The sequence below is a fragment of the Scyliorhinus canicula genome, chromosome 8, assembly GCF_902713615.1.
Source record: "Scyliorhinus canicula chromosome 8, sScyCan1.1, whole genome shotgun sequence".
Taxonomy (NCBI): Eukaryota; Metazoa; Chordata; class Chondrichthyes; order Carcharhiniformes; family Scyliorhinidae; genus Scyliorhinus; species Scyliorhinus canicula.
In genome coordinates, this window is record NC_052153.1 from 55,351,676 (window position 1) to 55,371,219 (window position 19,544).

Genomic DNA, 19,544 nt, shown 5'->3' on the forward strand with positions numbered 1-19,544 from the left:
ATGCGGAGTGATTCAAACCAGCAGTTGGATTGCTAGCAACGGTCTCCTGGCAGAACTCCCAGGCTATAGGATTTCCTCTGGGGAGCCACTTTAACTTATATTAACCTGGGTCTTCTCTCCAATAGAACAGCCTCAGGCCTGTGTAATTCTTACCAGTTTTCCACTCCACCCGAATGGCCAGCAGCCATTCTGAGATAAGAACAGAGTTCTCCACATGAGGTTTTAAAAGGCTTTTCAAACAACTGACCCTGCCTGCAGCTAGATTTTTCTTGCAGTTTAATCTGGCTGTGTAGCGAGAAAAGTCTTTACTTTGGATCTTTAGACCAATTCCATCAGATGAGAGAGTGAAATAAGAGCTGTGACCCTGCTTTCAACTGGCGGCTTGTCTGGACTTCCTGAAGATTTTTTTTTGTCTCCCCTCAAACCACGTTCTCAGCCTGAGTTTTAACCTTACTTGCTTTCCCACTCACTAGAATGTCATCCAGCTTTACTGAGGAGAAAACAGAATCTCCAGTCGGGTGGCTGAAAGAGATTGATCCTTTCAGGAAGAGAGAAACTCGAAAGCGCCTCCTTCAGCCTGGAGTTCCAAACAAAAATAAAAACTGTAAACACAGTCTCACAGAGGAAGGAACATTCCAGAAGCGGTCAGCACCAATCAGCATAGGATATCAGTTGAGCCCCGGCAATCTGAAACAGTCTGTTGACTGACAGCCATTTCCATCATCACTGATTATAGAATTATAGAATTTACAGTGCAGAAGGAGGTCATTCGGCCCATCGAGTCTGCACCGGGTCTTGGAAAGAGCACCCGACCCAAGGTCAACACCTCCACCCTACCCCAGAACCCAGTAACCCCACCCAACACTAAGGGAAATTTATCATGGCCAATCCACCTAACCTGCACATCTTTGGACTGTGGGAGGAAACCGGAGCACCCGGAGGGAACCCACGCATACACGGGGAGGATGTGCAGACTCCGCACAAACAGTGACCCAAGCCGGAATCGAACCTAGGACCCTGGAGCTGTGAAGCAATTGTGCTATCCACAATGCTACCGTGCTGATGTCAGACCAAACAGCACATCCTGCTGTGCCTTGTTTTTTTTAAATTAAGGTGAAGAACATCTTAAAGGCATGGGTCCCATTAATTGTCCAGGTCCAGAAATTGGAATAGCAGAAATTGAAATGCCATTGTGCTGCTACCTCTGGGGTTTGTCCTGCTGTTAAGAGAGGGATTGTGACAGTGGTGACAGCGATAGTAAAGTACTATTCTGAGATTATGACTATGTCAGGCTGTTGCTTTATTCGTCAGCAGGACAGCTCTCCCAATTTTGACACAAGCCCTTAGACATGAGTAAGAAGAACTTTGTAGTGTTGGCAGGGCTGGGTTTGCCATGGCCATTTCCAATGCCTAGGTCTTTGCGAGGTGGTCCGTCCGCTTGTCTTTCTTCGTGACCTTTCTGGAGTGGTTTGATACAACTGAGAGGCTTGCTCAGCCATTGCAGAGAGCATTGATGTGGGTCTGGAGTCACGTGCAGGCCAGATCAGGTAAGGACAGCATATTTCTTCCCCGAAAGGCCATTAGTGAATCAGATATGTTCGTAGTCACTATTACCAAGAGAAGCTTTTTACTCCAGATTTATTAATTGAATTTAAATTCCACCATTTGCCATGATGAGATTAAAACCAATGTACCCAGCACATTACCACTATGCTACCATCCCTCTGTAAAGACGTTGGCCTGAGTTTTCAGGATGGCGAGCGCTCGGCAGCAACCACCCTGGAAGTCGGCAAGGAAAATATCCTTTCTGACAGGCCTGCTGCCATTTTACACGCAGAGCGTTGATTGGCTGGCAGCTCTCCAGCCTCGCCAGGCACAGAGTTGCAGTGGCTAGAAGAGGTACTGCAGCACTGTGCCTGAGCCTAAGTCTCAGGACCACAATTCAGGTAAAGTGCCAGTGGTCCTGGGACAGGAAAGTAGGGTTGCCCTGGGGGAATGCTGATTTGTTGGGGGGGGGGGGGGGGGGGGGAGGACTGGAATTCCCAGGTCCCTGAAGGGAGGCTGCCTCCGAGGGGTCTTCAAATTGACGCCCACCCATTCTTGCCCGAGATCGAGACTGAAGACTTAAAAATTGAGCTGGGCAGGACCAGGCCCTTATGGGGCTGCAGGGTGGGGGGGATTGTAAAATTCTGGCTGTTCTGTTTTTAACCGGAATATAGGGCTGCCTTATTATCTTAGCCATAGCCTCTCTATTTATCCAAAGAGGAAATAGAACAATATTCTGTGTTGCACTATTTCTTCTTCCTCATTTGCACTGTTGCTCGTTGTGTTCTTTCTCTAATTGGCTCTGTTTGTGGCGGTTAATTTGATCGCCCTCCTTAATTCTAATTACGTTTGCTCAAGAGTCGCCAGGTATCTTTCGATACCGCCACAAGGTTCAAACCTGAATACTGATCAAAGACTCGATACACAAGTTCGAAATCAATGCTTGTTTATTTACACACACAGCCAATTATACTCATGCACAAACTCTACCAACTAAACTATCACTACTGCTAAAGCCTGTACTTAGCTTTGGGTGCCCACTCAGTCAGAGGAACAATGGCCTTTGTCCGGTTCTGAGGCTGTTGGGGTCAAACTGGTACGGAATAGTAGCTAGGAGCGTCTATCTCATAGCATGCGTTGACTTTGGACTTACTTGTTCTGGTGCAGCTGCTAGGTAGGCCTCTCGTCGCTGAGAACCAAGGCCAAGAAGAACGATTCTCTCTTGGGGGCTTCTTCTTATGCCCAAAGGGGCTGAGCGTGCTTTTGGGCGGTTCTTGAACTTGGTCCCAATTAATTGGACCGTATCCTGATCATTGGTATCGATTTCCTCCAATAAAGGGGTGGCTGCCCTGATTGCTGGGCGGGCCCTAGGTGGCCGTTGGCCTGCGTTGTTCTCGTCTCCTCTGGCGCCGGGGTGTCTGCTTTGGTATCGTTTACCCAAATGTTTCTCTTTTGTCCCCGGAGATGGCTCATTAGTATGCTAATGGTTTTGCAGTATTGGTCTTGTCTGGGAGCTGCAAACTCCAATCAACAGACAAACCTTGCTCCTGCTTGCTTTCTCAGCATTGTCCATTTTCCCCTTCATTCTCTGCAAGTGTCCATTTTGTAATCGGAACATGGCCACCCCAGGTGGCTACAGCACGCTACACCATGTCAATATCATTCACAGGCATAGAATTAGCTTCTGCATGTCCTCGTCACAGTCTTTGTGCTGTCAGATTATTTCATTTGTATGGGGTTGCATTCCAGCCCTTTGACTTTTACCACGGGGAAGGGCAAAAACAGCAAATTTAGGCGGATATTGTCATCTATACTGAAAGTTGTTTGCGATAAAGTTTCAGAAAACAACCATGTAGTGTTTAGAAATTGGTAAAGTACAGATAGAAGGACAAAGAATTGAGGAGCTTTGAAAATTTGAGAGACCAGTGTTGAGGTGGTTGATTAGTGGGCAGTTGACGGCTGGGTTTTGGGCATCCAAGTATGTGGAGAAACTGGGGGGGTGGAGTGGGGTGCCTTTTAGGACCTTGGAGGGGGGGGGGGGTGACACTTTACCCTGACCCTGTGCTGTCTTTTATCAGCCCCTGAGTAATGGGGTAAGATTGATTTCTCCATGTTAAATTCCAGTCTCTTTTCAGTGGTCCAGTCTGCCCCTCTACCTTGACATTCTCTCCATCAACACCCCCCCCCCCCCCCCCACCCCCCCCCCCCCCCCCCCCCCCACCCCCCCCTCCATGTCCCGGGCATTTTCCAACAGATTCTCAAAGGGTCTCTGTGGATTTTCAGGATCAGAAAAATTAAGACCACTTTCCACTGAGTTTATATTTAGAATGTCAAAGCAATTTGCAGAAACTGTTAATTACACTGCTGCGCTCGTTACTTCACTCACAGCAATGAGTAAGGGAAGGTAAGCTTTCACATTGAAACTATTATTAACACCAACCAAATACCTAGCCCCCACCCAAAAGTTGTCCTAACACAATGACAAGGTTGTGCAGCAGACCATGACAAACCTTAACAACTGTTCTATCAATTACCACAGAGCTTGTCCAAAGCAGTCCAGCCAGCAGACTCAGAAAAATGCTAGCATGAATTTCATTGTATGCAAGCTGTTCACGTGTGTGAGTGTGTTGCTCACTGGAGTCATCTGCAGTGGATCCCCTGAGAGCCATCCTTTGTGGCTCAAATGCAGCTGGTACACCATACTGTCTCAGAATGCAGACATTATGACTGCTGCCAGTTTACCAGGCATTAATCTGCATGATTTACTTCCTGTGGCTGTACACCAGCTAGACAGAGAATGCATCTCTTTGGGTTCTGATAGAACGGAGCCCACAGATGTGCATGCAGTACACCCTACACTATGAGGAAGCCTGCATCCCTAGCAAAGCCCTGTGCTCACTCCACCTGAGAACGAACAATGAAATGTAGCAAGCTCTCTGAGAATCGAAAGCCTCAGGGACCTCCCTATGCAAAAGTGGATATTGCAAATATCTCCAGCTTCAGCCTGGAAGGAGCCAGGTGCAGAACAGTTTGTTGCCGCGGACACTTTCACAGCCGCTAGCAATGCAGTCCTTGACCTGCTCTGAGGTTGGAGTTGTGACTGCAGCGTTGGGCATATTTCGGTGAGAATGTCCTCATTGAAGATGCTGTACACATTGTTCCTCACTAGGGTTTGGGGAGGGAAATTGCTTCCTAAAGATCCTGAGCAAATGTGGCTGCCTGCGGAGACCTTTTCTCCCCTCACCTCCTCTTCAAGAAGCTTCTTCTGCTCGGCATGGCTACTGGTCATTCTCCAAGTCATGCTGTATTCCAAGAGGAATGCCTGTTCGTGACGCCAAGTCTAGGAGCAACAGGTTACTGCAGAATTCTTGAAGTCAGCAAAAAGTTTTGACCACATCATTTCCTATAAATATTTGTAACTTAAAACCAGCATTAAAAGTGCCAAATACTTGTAGAATCAGAGCAACAACCAGAAGAAACAAATCTGCAACTGACTTGTCAGTAGTTAGAGCCTATTACACAGTGCTTATGGACGTTCCCTCCTGCTGATGAATGCAGGTTTAGCTGTGTGAGTTTAAGAGAGGGCACTAGTTGGAGTGTTGAACTCCTTAATGGCATCATTGGTGTCAAAGTCAAACTGATAGCCAATTGTTATGCTTGTGCCGATGCTCTTGTCAATATGGTGCCAAGTGCAGTGTGTCCACAAAATGTCAGTTTGGAGATTTAATAATAATAATCGCTTATTGTCACAAGTAGGCTTCAATGAAGTTACTGTGAAAAGCCCCTAGTCGCCACATTCCGGCACCTGTTCGCGGAGGCCTGTACGGGAATTGAACCCGCGCTGCTGGCCTTGTTCTGCATTACAAGCCAGCTGCTGAGTCTACTGTGCAAAGCCGGCCCCTAAGAACACCCACAATGCCCCAAAAAACAGGTGCAAACAAACTCCATTTTGTCCTTTCAAACTGTCAGACCCAGGAGTACAAGAATGATCATTAGGATAAAATGATAGTTGATCCATTATAGCTTCGCCAATTTTATTAATATGCCATCGGCACATTTAATTATGTCATGCTTTTATTTCCTTGAGTGGTATGTTATTCCAAAAGTTTATCACTATTTCAGTAAACCAGCTTTTCTCCAATATGCTGATTTTCCACAAATTTCCTTATAATTCCTCTAAACCTATTTTCCAGGAATACCTTGATGCAATGTTTTGGATTTACTTCATTTAGCTATGCTTTTCATACTTTATTTATGCTGTTCCAACATCTGCAGAAACAGCTACGAATTTAAAGAGAAATTCAAATTTCTACTTTTTGGAATGGAAAGGATTACACATCCAAGATTTTAATGTTTAAAAATAACTTTTACAGTATCAATGAATAAAGACAAAACAATACACAAAAAGTAGGACAAATCCAAGCCGGCCAATTGTTGCTCTATCAGTCTACTCTCAATCGTCAGTAAGGTGATGAACGGAGGTCATCAATAGCGCTGTCAAGCGGCACTTGTCTAGCAATAACTGCTCACTCACGCTCAGTTTGGGTTCCGCCAGGGTCACTCAGCACCCAATCTTATTACAGCCTTGGTTCAAACATGGACAAAAGAGCTGAATTCCAGGGGTGAGGTGAGAGTGACTGCCCTTGACATCAAGGCAGCATTTGATCAAATATAGCATCAAGGAGCCCGAGCAAAGCTGGAGTCATGGGAATTGGTGGTGGGGGAGGGGACTCTTAACTGGTTGGAGTCATACCTGGCACAAAGGAAGATGGCTGTGGTTGCTGGGTGTTCAGCCATCTCATTCCCAGGACATCAGGGCAGGATGTTCTCAGGGTAGTGTCCTAGACGCAAACATCTTCAGCTGCTTTATCAATGACCTTCCTATCAACATGAGGTCAGACATTGGGGATGCTCGCTGATGATTACACAATATCCAGCATCATTTGCAACTCAGCTGACACTGAAGCAGTCCACATGCAAATGCAGCAAGACCTGGACAATAGCTAGGCTTGGGGTGGCAAGTAGCATTTGCGCTACACAAGTGCCAGGCAATGACCATTTCCAATAACAGAGAATCAAACTATCGTCCCTGGCATTTAGTGGCGATCCCCAACTATCGACATCCTGGGGATTACCATTGACCAGCAACTGAAGTAGCCACATCAATACTATGGCTACAAGAGCAGGCTGGAGGCTAAAAATCCTGCGCTGAGTAACTCATGTCCTGACCCCAAAACCTCTTCGCCACCTACACGGCACAAGTCAGGAGTTTGATGGAATACACCCCACTTGCCTGGATGAGTGCAGCTTCAACAACACGCGAGGAGCTCGACACCATCCAGGACAAAGCAGCCCACTTGATTGGCACCCCTTCCACAAACAATCACCCCTTCCACCACCGATGCATAGTACCAGCAGTGTATACGCTTTACAAGATCCACTGTAGGAACTCACCAAGGCTCCTGAGGCAGCACCTTCCAAACCCACGACCACTATCATCTAGAAGGACAAAGACAGCAGATACATGGGAACACCATCACCACCTGGACGTTCCCCTCCCAATGTTTTTTTTATTTGTTCATGGGACATGGGCATTGCAGGCTGTGCCAGCATTTATTGCCCATCCCTAATTGCCCTTGAGGGACAGCTAAGAATCAACCACACTGCTGTGGGTCTGGAGTCACATCTCGGCCAGACCAGGTAAGGATGGCAGATTTCCTTCCTTAAAGGGCATTAATGAACCAGATGGGTTTTTACGACAATTGACAGTGGTTTCATGGTCATCATTAGTCTTTTATTTCCAGATTTGTATTGAATTCATATTTCACCATCTGCAGTCGTAATTTGAACCTGGAACCCCAGAGCAATACTCTGGTTCTCTGGATTACTAGTCCAGTGACAATACCACTATGCCACCACCTTCCCTCAGTCATTTACTCAGTCATTTAAGGAGAAATTCACTTCTTCTGGAACTAGTCCAAGTGTTTTACTTATGTTCTTTTCTAATATTATTTTCTACCTTGCGAATTTTCCCTGGGGATTCTCCCTGTAGCCTCAACTCGGCAGACACTCCAGCCTTGTCTGAACTCCTCACTAACTAAGTTTTCAAACTGAGCACGATACGTGCAATGCACAAGGGAGTCTTTATTTCTCTACTTAATGTGCAGGACTGGTCAACATCTATCTTCGTCCTATCTGACCTGCCAGTTGGCTGCTCATCATCCAAGATGAAACATGGCAACTATGCTCTGATCTGGGTGATCAGATGCCTCTGGGCTTTTAGGCAAACCTGTAATCTGATCCCAATTTTGTTTCCTCTCCTCTCCATTGCAATGGGTGTCACAGTAGCCCTGCATCCAAATCAAAATGGTAATTGCCTCTCTCCAGTTGTCATGGGATGCTTTTCATCCCAGAAACAGATATAGGGCGGGATTCTTCGGCCGCATCTGCCCGGCGACCTGAAATTCCCATCTGAGGTCAATGGCCTTTAACATGGTCCGCCCCCCCCCCCCGTCCGTGGCGATCTTGTGCCGGGCGCAGCTGAAGATTCCAGCTGATAGGTTGCGTACCAACTTTTTCCGGCTTGATGCCAATAACACCTGTTTGGGTTCTCGGAGACTCACAGTTTTCTCACTGGGGACTTGGGGTCCACTGTCATTATTCAAATTCAACATTCAGCACCTCCCTTTCATTAACACAGTGTAACTCTGCTTATGATCTAATAACTGAATCATCCAGGATTACTGTCAGACACACTGTAGTAAAGGTCTCATGACTCTTTCAATTCAACAGTTCAAAACTATGATAATCTTATCAACCAAAAATAATTGTCCTGAAGCACAGTAAACATATAAACCTCACACTTGTAACAAATAGGGATAATTCACCTTCATTTGCTGCCGAACGCACAGTAATCGGGAAGACTGGAGGTTTTTGAAAAATATATATTTTTATTGGCATTTTTCACTTGTGATCCAAACTCTGCAGAATACTAGAACCAACCATCATAATCAACATAGTAACAATATCAGCACAGGCTGTCCCCACAACCATGGTGGTAGCCTCCGTTCTATCCTTTCCTTACTTTATTTACAAAGGCGTGTATCTCATTTTTTAAGAAGTGTTCTTATTGGGACTTTTAACATTTAGTGATATGGATTGCGCACATTTTTACACATGTATGTACAACTGTTGCCAGGGCTCTTTACATTGTTCATAATTTATAAATACTTTTACATTAGTTTTACTGGGGAGGGCGATCCTGTTCCCCCTCATGTTCTTGGGTGGGGGGCGGGGATTAGGCAGATTGTTCAAACCCGGATCAACTGCTTGGCACGTAGCTATGCCCACCATTATACCGCCATCGCCGAGCATTGCTTTGTCAAGTGACCGTTTAATTTTCCTCTATTTAAGCTAAGTAAATAAGCTGGCCGAAGTCTATGGACTACGCACTGATAGCTATGAATTTTATTTGTTGTACTCAATTGTCTGTATGATGTAAGATTATTAGCAATGAAATAATGGTCATTATCTTCATTTTTTTCAGGTGTTGGCTTATTCAGTGGCGTGTGTGAGTGTTTCTGCTTTCAGTGCTGGTATCATACCAGCGGATGAAGCTGAAGAGATCATGAACAAGCTGCGGACCTTGGCAGAACAGAGCCAACAGGTCGGTGACCAGTCTGTGTTGAATTGCCCAAAGTTCATGAATGCAGCTTTATAGAAGAGTACTAAAGTTTTCAGACAATACCGCGTTCTCTCAGTCTCCTGCCTTTGCAGTTGGAGATCCAGGAGACACACCTACCCTCCCCATTCCTCCTCCCATCAGCCAAAAATAATGTTCCAGGGCCGCTGTCTTTAGAAAAGGAGGGACGAAAAGCAGAAAAAATCCTAAATGGCACAATCTCGGATGAACAGAGTGAATCGAGGGGATTTATAAATGCATTTGATCCAACCCTCAGGAGAACACAGTTGACCATAGTGCAGTAAGCATATCCATTTCCTACAACAACTATCCTTATAGAAAAGCAAGATACTGCAGTTGCTTGAAATTTGAAATACAAACAGAGATTCTGGAAATACTCAGCATCTGTGGAGAGAGATGGTCATTATTAACCCAAAATGTGAACTCCGTTTCTCTCTGCAGTTGCTGCCTGACCTGCTGAGTATTTCCAGCATTTCCTGTTTCTGTTTCTATCCTCCTAGCTTGCCTGAGTGGCATTGCCAGTTTGTACTAAGTTGTCGGCAATTTCAGGGCAGCAAGGTAGCAAGGGCAACATGGTAGCATAGTGGTTAGCACTATGGCTACACAGCGCCAAGGTCCCCGGTTCGATTCCCGGCTTGGGTCACTGCCTGTGCGGAGTTGGCACGTTACCTCCGTGTCTGCGTGGGTTTCCTCCGGGTGCTCCGGTTTTCTCCCACTAGTCCCGACAGACGTGCTGTTAGGTAATTTGGACATTCTGAATTTTCCCTCTGTGTACCCGACCAGGTGGCGACGAGGGGCTTTTCACAGTAACTTCATTGCAGTGTTAATGGAAGCCTACTTGTGACACTAAAAATTATTATTATGTCTTGTAGCCATATCCCAAAGTAACTGGGTTGAGGCAATCCAAAATTGGATGACCAGTGGGACTCCAGAATGAATGATGACAAAAGACATTTCCAACATAATAGACTTGTTCCATGTTAAAGTCTGCCATAGATAACATTTTGGGTTCCATGGCTTTATTTGTACACATAACAGATGTTAATGTCTTACTTTTTATGGGAATCAACTCTTCATATCTTTCATCTCCATTTCTACAAAAGTAAACTGGGAGTTGGAACAATAATCCACCATTGTGACTTGAACCAAATATTTGAGTACTACTTCCGTTGTTTACAAAGGTACACTGAGCAGAAACTTAGTGAGGTGAAGCTTTATACAGAACGTTAAACTGCTGCAGCGGGTAAACATGCAGCACAGCGGTTATGATTCACTTAGTTTAATTACTGTTTGTGTCATGATACAAAATAAAGTGCACGGCAGGCTTCCCCACATCAGTAGGTCACCTTAATTGACTCAAACATGGTGTCTTCCAGCTACCCGCCCAATATTTCTGAGCCTGCTTCAAACTTGTGTATCCCTAAAACCAGATTGCTAACATGTGAGGATTTGTTCACCATCTTTTTCTCCTCACAGAAAGTAGTGACTTTGTTTCTGAGCTCTTCCCTTTTCCACTAGAAGTTGGCTCGGGAGATACTAATCAAACCTGGCACAGTACCTCCTCTTCCAAATTCGCTTCCAAAACTCAATAGGAAGAAATGGTGTTTCATCACCCTTAGATGTGAATGTTTGTCGTTAGCTCCTAGCATGACATAATGACTCCCCTGTTGTTCCTGATTGTTCTCACTCAGCATAGCTTTGTCTAACTTTAATACATTTTCTGTAAATGCTTGTATCCTGTGGCTTTTCTTTTTAAAGCTGTGTAAATGTGCTTGTTTTAAAACCCAGCCCTTAAGCAACTCTTCTATTCCCAAATGCTTTTGGTGGGAAAATTGGTCATTTTTTAAAAAACATACATGACCAATTGCAGACATTGCACATTTCAACTCAAATCATGGCTATTTTCCATATAGGTCAGTCTACTAATGTGCGATAACATAAAGCTGATGTGTTTTAAAGTAAATGTGCCAATGAGTTTATTGGATACGTTTTATTCAGTTTAGCTTTGGGGTTAATGTGCCAGCACGTTTTTGGATATATTTTATTCAGCTTGGATCGGAAGTGTGATTCCGAGACTTGAGCACACAATCTTGGTTCAGACTTCATTGCCTCTTTACCTCTTGTCAGAGGTTCCATTTTTGGATGAAGCATTGAACAGATAATCCGTCTGCCTGTTCAGTTATACTCAGATATTCCAATGGCATTAATAATAATCTTTATTAGTGTCACAAGTAGGCTTACATTAACACTGCAATGAAGTTACTGTGAAGATCCCCTGGTCTCCACATTCCGGCGCCTGTTCGGGTACACAGAGGGAGAATTCAGAATGTCCAATTCACCTAACAAGCACATCTTTCAGGACTTGTGGGAGGAAACTGGAGCACTTGGCGGAAACCCACAAGGAGAACGTGCAGACTCCGCACAGACAGTGACCCAGGGCGTGAATCAAATCTGAGACCCTGGTGCTGCGAAGCAACCGTGCTAACCACTGTGCTATTGAAAAAGAGCGGTTACATTCCTGCCGAAACCAATAGCACCAAAAATAAACAGATTAATCTCACCCACTGAGTCCTGCTACACTGCCACAATAGTAATAAAGTAATTAAATTCGAACTGTGCTGGACAGACGAGATTCAGGGAGGATGTTTTCCCTGGTTGGGGAATCTAGAACCAGGGGACACAGTCTCAGGATACAGGGTAGCCCATTTAGGACTGAGATGAGGAAACATTTCTTCACTCTAAGGGTCATGAATCTGTGGAATTCTCCAGAAAGCTGTGAAGGCCAAGTCTCTGAATGTAGTCAAGGAAGAGATAGATTTTTTTTAGATTTAAATGGCATCAAGGAGTATGGGGAGAAAAGAGGAATATGGCATTGAGATCAAGGACTAGCCATGATCCTATTGCATGGCGGAGTAGGCTCAAAAGGGTCGAGTGGCCTCCTTCTCCTAGTTTCTATCTATCGATGGTTCAATTTATAATTCTGAAACCTTTTAAGACTTCCTGAGAATCTAATTGGGCTCTTTTTTAAACAAAAGGTCTTTCTTTTCTTTAGGTACAGACTTGCACAGATTCTGATTGCCTGTTGGCATCCAGCGATGTGACGATTTTCACTAACAGGCCTGGGCAATGTGATTTCCCTGGTTGTCCTTTGGCCTCAAAGCTGAATGGAACTTGTTCTCTCTGTCCACACATACAACTGTTAAGTATTCAGCAAAAGTCACTGGGGAATATTCAGAAGCAGGAACTCTGGCATGTTTTTATCTATGCTCCAGCTGAGTGATGCTGGTTGTCAGTATTTGCATCCCTACTCCAGTCCTTGCTGTGACCAAAAAGCTCAACAGAGAACGGGACCTCCCTGCCCTAAACAGCTTCACTGCACAGCAGACATTGTTCGGGCTCTTAGTAAGAACAAAAAACAAAGAAAAGTACAGCACGTATATTTGTCAAGACTCCCCTTAAACGTCACTATCATACTTGCTTCCACCATCTCCTCTGGCAGCGAGTTCCAGGCACCCGCTATCCTCTATGTAAAAAAACTTCCCTTGCACGTCTCCTCTAAATTTTGCCCCTCGCACCTTTGACCTGTGTCCCCTAGTAATTGACTCTTCCACCCTGGGAAAAAGAATCTGACTATCCACTCTGTCCATGCCCCTCATAAGCTTGTAGGCTTCTAACTCCACCATTTGTCAAGTGTTTTTCTTGGCCTGGTAACAGGGTCGCACAAGTGCATTCAAACTAATGACACCAAGGGGTTGAAAGAAAAATGAAGATTCAGGTTATCTTATCTTCTAGTCTTATTACTCATATTCATGATTCACACATTAATATTGCACAACTAAGTGAAGTCATTCTCAGTTTTCTTCCCTGAGTTGGTGCCCACAAAGAGAAAAAATACAGCTTATTGTAGGCAGTGAATATATTTAACTGTTATTTGTTAATGCCAGGCGATGTCAGTGTTTAAAGCTGAAAACGTGCAAGCCAGCTCGTGTAAACTGTGGGTTGATAAGAGTCGTAATAATTACTATTATCCATGTGGGTGGCCAGCTGAATAGTGTGCAGTTTTGATTCCTGATGCTTTCCATGATGGTAGGAAGGAAAATAAATATCTTTCTAAAGACATGTGGAACTAGCTCTGCCAGACTGAGGTAAATCCAAGCAAAACCAATAATAGAATAAAAGCTCGAGATTGTGCCCTTTAAATACAGAATTGTACAAGATTTCCTTTTCACTATTATATATTCACTTGGTGAGCAGGAATTGAGCAGTTACTCCAACTTTCATGACTAAATACTTCTCCCCAGCTCCACGCACACAGCTATGACGTTTTTATTTTGTGGAAAACAAAAATATATAGAAAAAAATCCCAGGTCAATGGAGGGGAGAAAAACCTCTCTGGAAAATTCCTCTCCGAACCTTCAGACCAGAGCCAGAGTAAGTGATCACATGGATCAAAACATAGGATTAACACCTTCCGTAAATGAGACTCTGGCAGGAATATGAATGATTGTATTTAGGTAGCAGTATCAATACAAACAATGTGAAGTCATTGACCAGGATCCTGTAGGGGGTAGGCCTGTAGCTTCAATATATGGAAACCTTGACTTGTTTGATTCACAGTGTGAATGAAGAGCCTTTGTGGGAAATCAATGTCATTGGGCCATGACATAGATTGTATTGACATTGCTGTGTGGAAATTTGGAACATTTGTGGTAATGCGTGTTGCTAATATGTGCCTTCAATTAACCAGTCAGAGAGTGGGACACTCCCAGCCATGTGGAAGTGTCGGAATCTAATTACAGAATAGAAAATAATTATTCCGAGAGGTTGTGATTCAACAAAGTTTTGAATTCTGCTTCTTTGTTAACTGGGCCAAGTTATCAAACCCAGGCATGGACATATCTTTGCATTGTGCCACTTTGAATACAGAATCACAGAGGCCCTGCAGTGCAGAAAGGGCCATTTGGCCTATCGAGTCTGCACCGACCCTCTGAAAGAGCACCCATGCTGAGGCCCACGCCCCCACCCGACCCCACCTAACCTGCAAATCCCTGGACACTAAAGTGCAATTTAGCATGGCCAATCCACCTAACCTGCACATCTTTGGACTGTGGGAGGAAACCGGAGCACCCGGAGGAAACCCACGCAGACACGGTGAGAATTTGCAGACTCCACAGAGACAGCCACCCAAGGCCGGAATTGAACTAGGTCCCTGGCACTATGATGCACCAGTGCTAACCACCATGCCACTCCAATATTAAAGCTCTAAATTTGATTTTCTTTTATTCTCAGACTCCAGGTTTTGCCATGGCTCTTGGGAACTTGACTCATGGCCTGGCGGTCTGTGGACACGGCAAGGCCGAAGACCTTAATAACCGACTACTTCCTGCGTGGATGAAGATTCTTCTCGCCGAGGTCGGAAGTTGTTTATAAAAGTGATCTGTAATTCAATGAATTTATGCTAGTTCTACCTCTATTAAATATTCATGGTGCTCCAATGCATTACAAATAAGTAAACAGTGAGGGGAATAGTAACAGATCTCAGGAGAATGTACGTGTAATTTAATGTATGAAATTGTGTATTATGGTTGGAAGAAGGTTAAGAGCCAATGCAAAGTAAATGGTACAATTTTAAAGAGGTGCAGAAACAGGAAGACCTATGTACACAAATCATTAGTGGCGGCAGGTCAAGTTGAGACGGTTGTTTAACAAAAACATGCAGGGTCCTTAGCTTTATAAACAAATGCATTTAGTGTACGAGACAAGGAAGTTATGGTAAACTTGTAAAGTGCTAGTTAGGCCCCAGCTAGAGGATTGTTTCCAGGTCTGTACTCCACACTTTACGAGGGATTTCAAAGACTTTAAAAGAGTGCAAAAGAGATTTACTGTCATGACATCAGGGAAACGGGACTTCAGTTACATGGAAAGACGAGAGGAGCTGGGTTATTCTACCTAAAACAGAAAGATTAATGAGTGATTGGATTCAAAATCAAGAAGGATTTTGTGGTGTAAATAGGTAGAAGCTATTTCCAGTGGCCAAAGGGTAAAAGAATTAGAGTTAAGATGGGAGAGAGATTATTTTGCGCAGTGCGTAAGAGTGGTGCAAACAAATCGAATAATACCTTTGAAAAGACAGCTTGAAGGGAAAAATATTGCAGATCTTTGAGAAAAGGGTAGGGGAATGGGACGAATTGGATAACTCTTTCAAAGTGCTGACACTGGAACACTGGGCTAAATCATGCCATTCTGAGATTTTACAGTATCTTTACATGTGACAGGTCAGAGCTAAACTTTAGATACACTGCTTATGTATAAATAGAAGACCTATTGTCTAAAGAAATAAACCTGTGTTAGCAGCTCTGGATATAATTTAAGCCAATTCGGTCCTTTGCATGTTGGTATACAAATCAAATAGACCAGCCTTCTGATTATGGTGTAGCAATAATGATCGGTTGATTCCTGAAGCATTGGGAGCAGAGAGTAGGTTGTTTAAAAAAAAATGTCTGTAGCTGTGGGAGCGTTGGGCAGGAGTGAGGGATCTGGGAGAAGTAGAGGTGGTCTTAAGGTTCGTTGAGGATTGTGAAGAGGGTCAGTGGTTTCGGGGTAGGGCTGGTTAAAGATCTTGAGACTTGTAGTGGAGGTGTTGGGAACAGAGGTTTGAGCATTGGAGATGCAGAGTTAATATATTTGACAGGAGTAGGCTTATCGGAATGGAGTCTGAGACCCTATCACCTTCTTCTCAGTCATAAAAACAATTCAGAAGCCATGAACTGACTGTTAATTGATTAAAGCACCCATTATGTCTTTGGTAAACTTGCTGGCCACACACACCCATTGTGCTGAATTTCGATAAGGTGAGTAATCTTTATAAACTTTCCTGATGCTTAAGTGTGGCATCACAGGAAGTGTACACAAAAGCATGACAGAAAGTATATGCTGACACAGTTTACAATGGGGGTGATTTTGAGCCCATATTAGCCGTCCGCAGAATCGGCGGCACGGGTGGAAAATTCCACTAAAATCCAGGAACGTGATTCTCACCGTAGAGATCACGAGTCCTGACTTTCCTTGCCATTTGCCGGTGAAGTCAGGAGGTTCCCACCTTAATTTTAATATATTTACATCAATCCGAATCTTATTAGCGGACCTCCTGCCACATGATTTCCCCCCTCACTAATAATAATAATCTTTATTAGTGTCACAAGTAGGCTTATATGAACATTGCAATGAAGTGACTGTGAAAATCCCCTAGTCGCCACACTCCGCTGCCTGTTCGGGTACACTGAGGGATAATTCAGAATGTCCAATTCACCTAACAAGCACGTCTTTCGGGACTTGTGGGAGGAAATCGGAGCACCCGGAGGAAACCCACACAGAGACAGGGAGAACGTGCAGGCTCTGCACAGACAGTGACCCAGGCCGGGAATCGAACTTGCGTCCCTGACACTGCAAAATAACAGTGCTAACCACTGTGCTACTGTGTACTAAATATGTTCTCCAGATTCAGAACAAGTTTGGCCAGATGTAAGGCAGTCGAGGGGATCCCTCTGGGGGCGAGGAGGTATGTATAGCTCCCCGGAGGGAGGTGGGGTGGGGGGGAAGAGAGACATGCCTGGGCAGTTCCCTAGCGCTGCCCCAGTACAGGTTGGCATTGCCAGATTGACACAGTGCCAACCTGGCTATGCCAACACAGTCGACGGTGTAGGATGAGTACCAGTGATACTTCCGTGCTGTTGGTTGGGGGGGTGGAATGCTGACGAGGATTATTTGAGGCTGAGGTTGTTGGAATGCCAATGAGGCTGCAGTTCTGATCAGGGTGCCCTTTAAAGATGGTGCACCTCTCTTCATGGGGAGGAGGCCCTTGCCTTTGCCTCCCTAATTGCCCACTGGAGAATCCTGCACCTCTTAAAACTGCAGACTGGCTGTCCGACCTATTGGAATTTCTCCAAATGGAGAAAATTAAATCTGCCATCCGGGGGTTGGAGGAAGGCCTCCACAACACATGGGAGCCATTCACCCAGTTGTTCCAAGACCTGTTTGTAGCCAACAGCCAATAAGCCAAAGGAAGGGACAGGGTAGTAATGTTACAGCAAGGAGAGGAGGGTGAGGGGATACAAGGAGGCATGGAACCTCAACTATGCCTAACCAATTGCAAAACACACGACACCATGCCAATTCAACTGGAGCAGGACACAAGAGCAGACGAGGGAAGAAGGCACGCCAGATGGACAGAGGGAGAGGGGGGGGGGGGGGGGTGGTCAGGAGGAAAAGTGGGAGCAGAGGATGCAGCCAGAACCAAACGCCTACTGGAAAACGAAAAACAAGAAACTGTAACCATTGTAAATAACGTAAGACGACTGATGTAAATAACAGAAACAGACCGGTTGCTGTTAGGTAACTTGGACATGCTGAATTCTCCCTCTGTGTACCTGAACAGGCGCTGGACTGTGGCGACTAGAGGCTTTTCACAGTAACTTCATTGCAGTGTTAATGTAAGCCTACTTGTATGTCCTATGCATATGCTCCAACAGAGTGTTTGAAAGAGTACATTACCTGATGTTAATGGTGTAGTGATATCACAATAAAGTTTCTAGTTCAAATCCTCCAATTGCCCCACACGCATGAGTACAGTATTGACGGGTAGTCTATCCATTATGTCCTGAAGTCAGTTATTTTTTTACAGATTGACGACTTTGCATTGTATGGCTCTATGATAACTATCAAAGCAGTTCAACTTATCTTTCTCATTTCCTTACATCTGTCAAAGGGTTGTCCCACAATGCATCGATTGGCTGCGGTAAATGGTCTTGTTGGTTTAGTGGGATCTGAAAGTTCTCTGATACAGGTATGCTTTATTGTTCTGAAATTACTTACCAGCGCAAAAAATGTTTGAAATGAACCATTCAGGAGCCTAAATAAGAAAATGAAATAAAGCCATTTTAGGAGTTTATTAGCAATAAAATACAGTGTAATTATTTGGTAATTGGTGACGTGAAGTGGCTACACATCTCAAATAAATTTCCCGTCCTGTTTAAGGTGTAACTGGAGAGAATATATGGGGTGAACTTTAAGTGCAGCAGTGAGTGAGGTGTCCATAACCTGTACAAGGAGCTTGGTCAGATTATAGGAGGGCAGGTGGGTGGAGAAATATGATGTCAAAATCATCTGATATATGGGGGAAGAAGGAAGGAAAGTTTCTGTAAAATCAACCTCCAGATTAATGTGATAAATAAGCACAAATAAGCATCTGTTAGTGGGACATAAAGGATATTCGTAAACTGGTCATGAGATCCCAAATATTACACCTGAGAAAGTTTGGTTGGGATAATATTCCTTTTGGACCCAGATGAATGTTGGGGACTGAGGTGTCAGTCAGTTCTGCATAAAACTAAAGTTAACTATTTCAAGACGAAACTGCCTGGTCTACCTAACTGCTGAACAGACAACACAAAGGAGCATCTGATTAGATCAAGGTTGTTTTGGCTCGGCATAGCCCTTTTAGTTCATGTGTTAAGTTCCCCACTCGGTTTATCTGAACCCTCTGCCAAATTCCTAGTACTCCCCAGGGTAGAGAGTTTGTTGTGACAATATTTGCCCAGTTTTCCAGAAGGTATAATGTAATTGAAAACTAAGTCCTCACTAGCTCTTTGTCAGTTGTCTGGCTCACACACAAGTTAAAAATGAAAAATTTAAGGCTCAGAAGGAAACTCAGGTGGAACTTTCCACCGATAGTCCTCAAATCATTGTGTAGCATTGCTGATCAATTGTGTTTTGGTAAATATGGGGCGCGATTCTCCGCAAATGCGGAGAGTCGTAAAGGCTGCCGTGAAACTGGCCGTGTTTCACGGCAGCCTCCGCGCCCTCTCCCGGGACCCGATTCTCCCCCCCGGGCGGGGCTAGCAGCGCGGCCCCGCGAAGCATGGCATCGCGGGCTTAACGACCGTCACTAAGTCCGCGCGCCAAGCGTCACGGCGGCTGACGCGCGCGATGACGTCAGCCGCGCATGCGCGGATTGGACGGCTCCAATGCGCGGATGACGTCATCACGCATATGCGTCAAACCCGCGCATGCGCGGGCCGTCATGCCCCTCAGCCGCCCCGCGGACTGATCCTGTGAGGCGGCGGAGGAACAAAGTGTGCGCACCGATCGCGGGCCCATGCCACCCTTGGCACGGCCGTGGTTGTCCGGAACGGCATTTTGCGGCTGTTTTCACAAACGGTGAGAGCAGGTGTGTTTGCGTTCGTGAAAATGGCCGTAAAGGCCTGGGAACTCGGCCCATCGGCCAGGGGAGAATCGCTGT

The 19,544-nt window shown here is 45.0% G+C and overlaps 1 protein-coding gene across 3 annotated transcripts in view; it reads left to right on the forward strand.

Annotated features, from left to right (window-relative positions):
• focad (focadhesin) overlaps window positions 1-19,544 on the forward strand; it is a 366,162-nt gene that overhangs the window by 264,774 nt on the left and 81,844 nt on the right. For all 3 annotated transcript variants that reach the window (XM_038804621.1, XM_038804620.1, XM_038804622.1), the window contains exons 31-33: window positions 9,092-9,211; window positions 14,537-14,659; window positions 18,012-18,089. In XM_038804621.1, coding sequence (XP_038660549.1) covers window positions 9,092-9,211; window positions 14,537-14,659; window positions 18,012-18,089 — 321 coding nt within the window. The remainder of the gene's footprint in view (window positions 1-9,091; window positions 9,212-14,536; window positions 14,660-18,011; window positions 18,090-19,544) is intronic.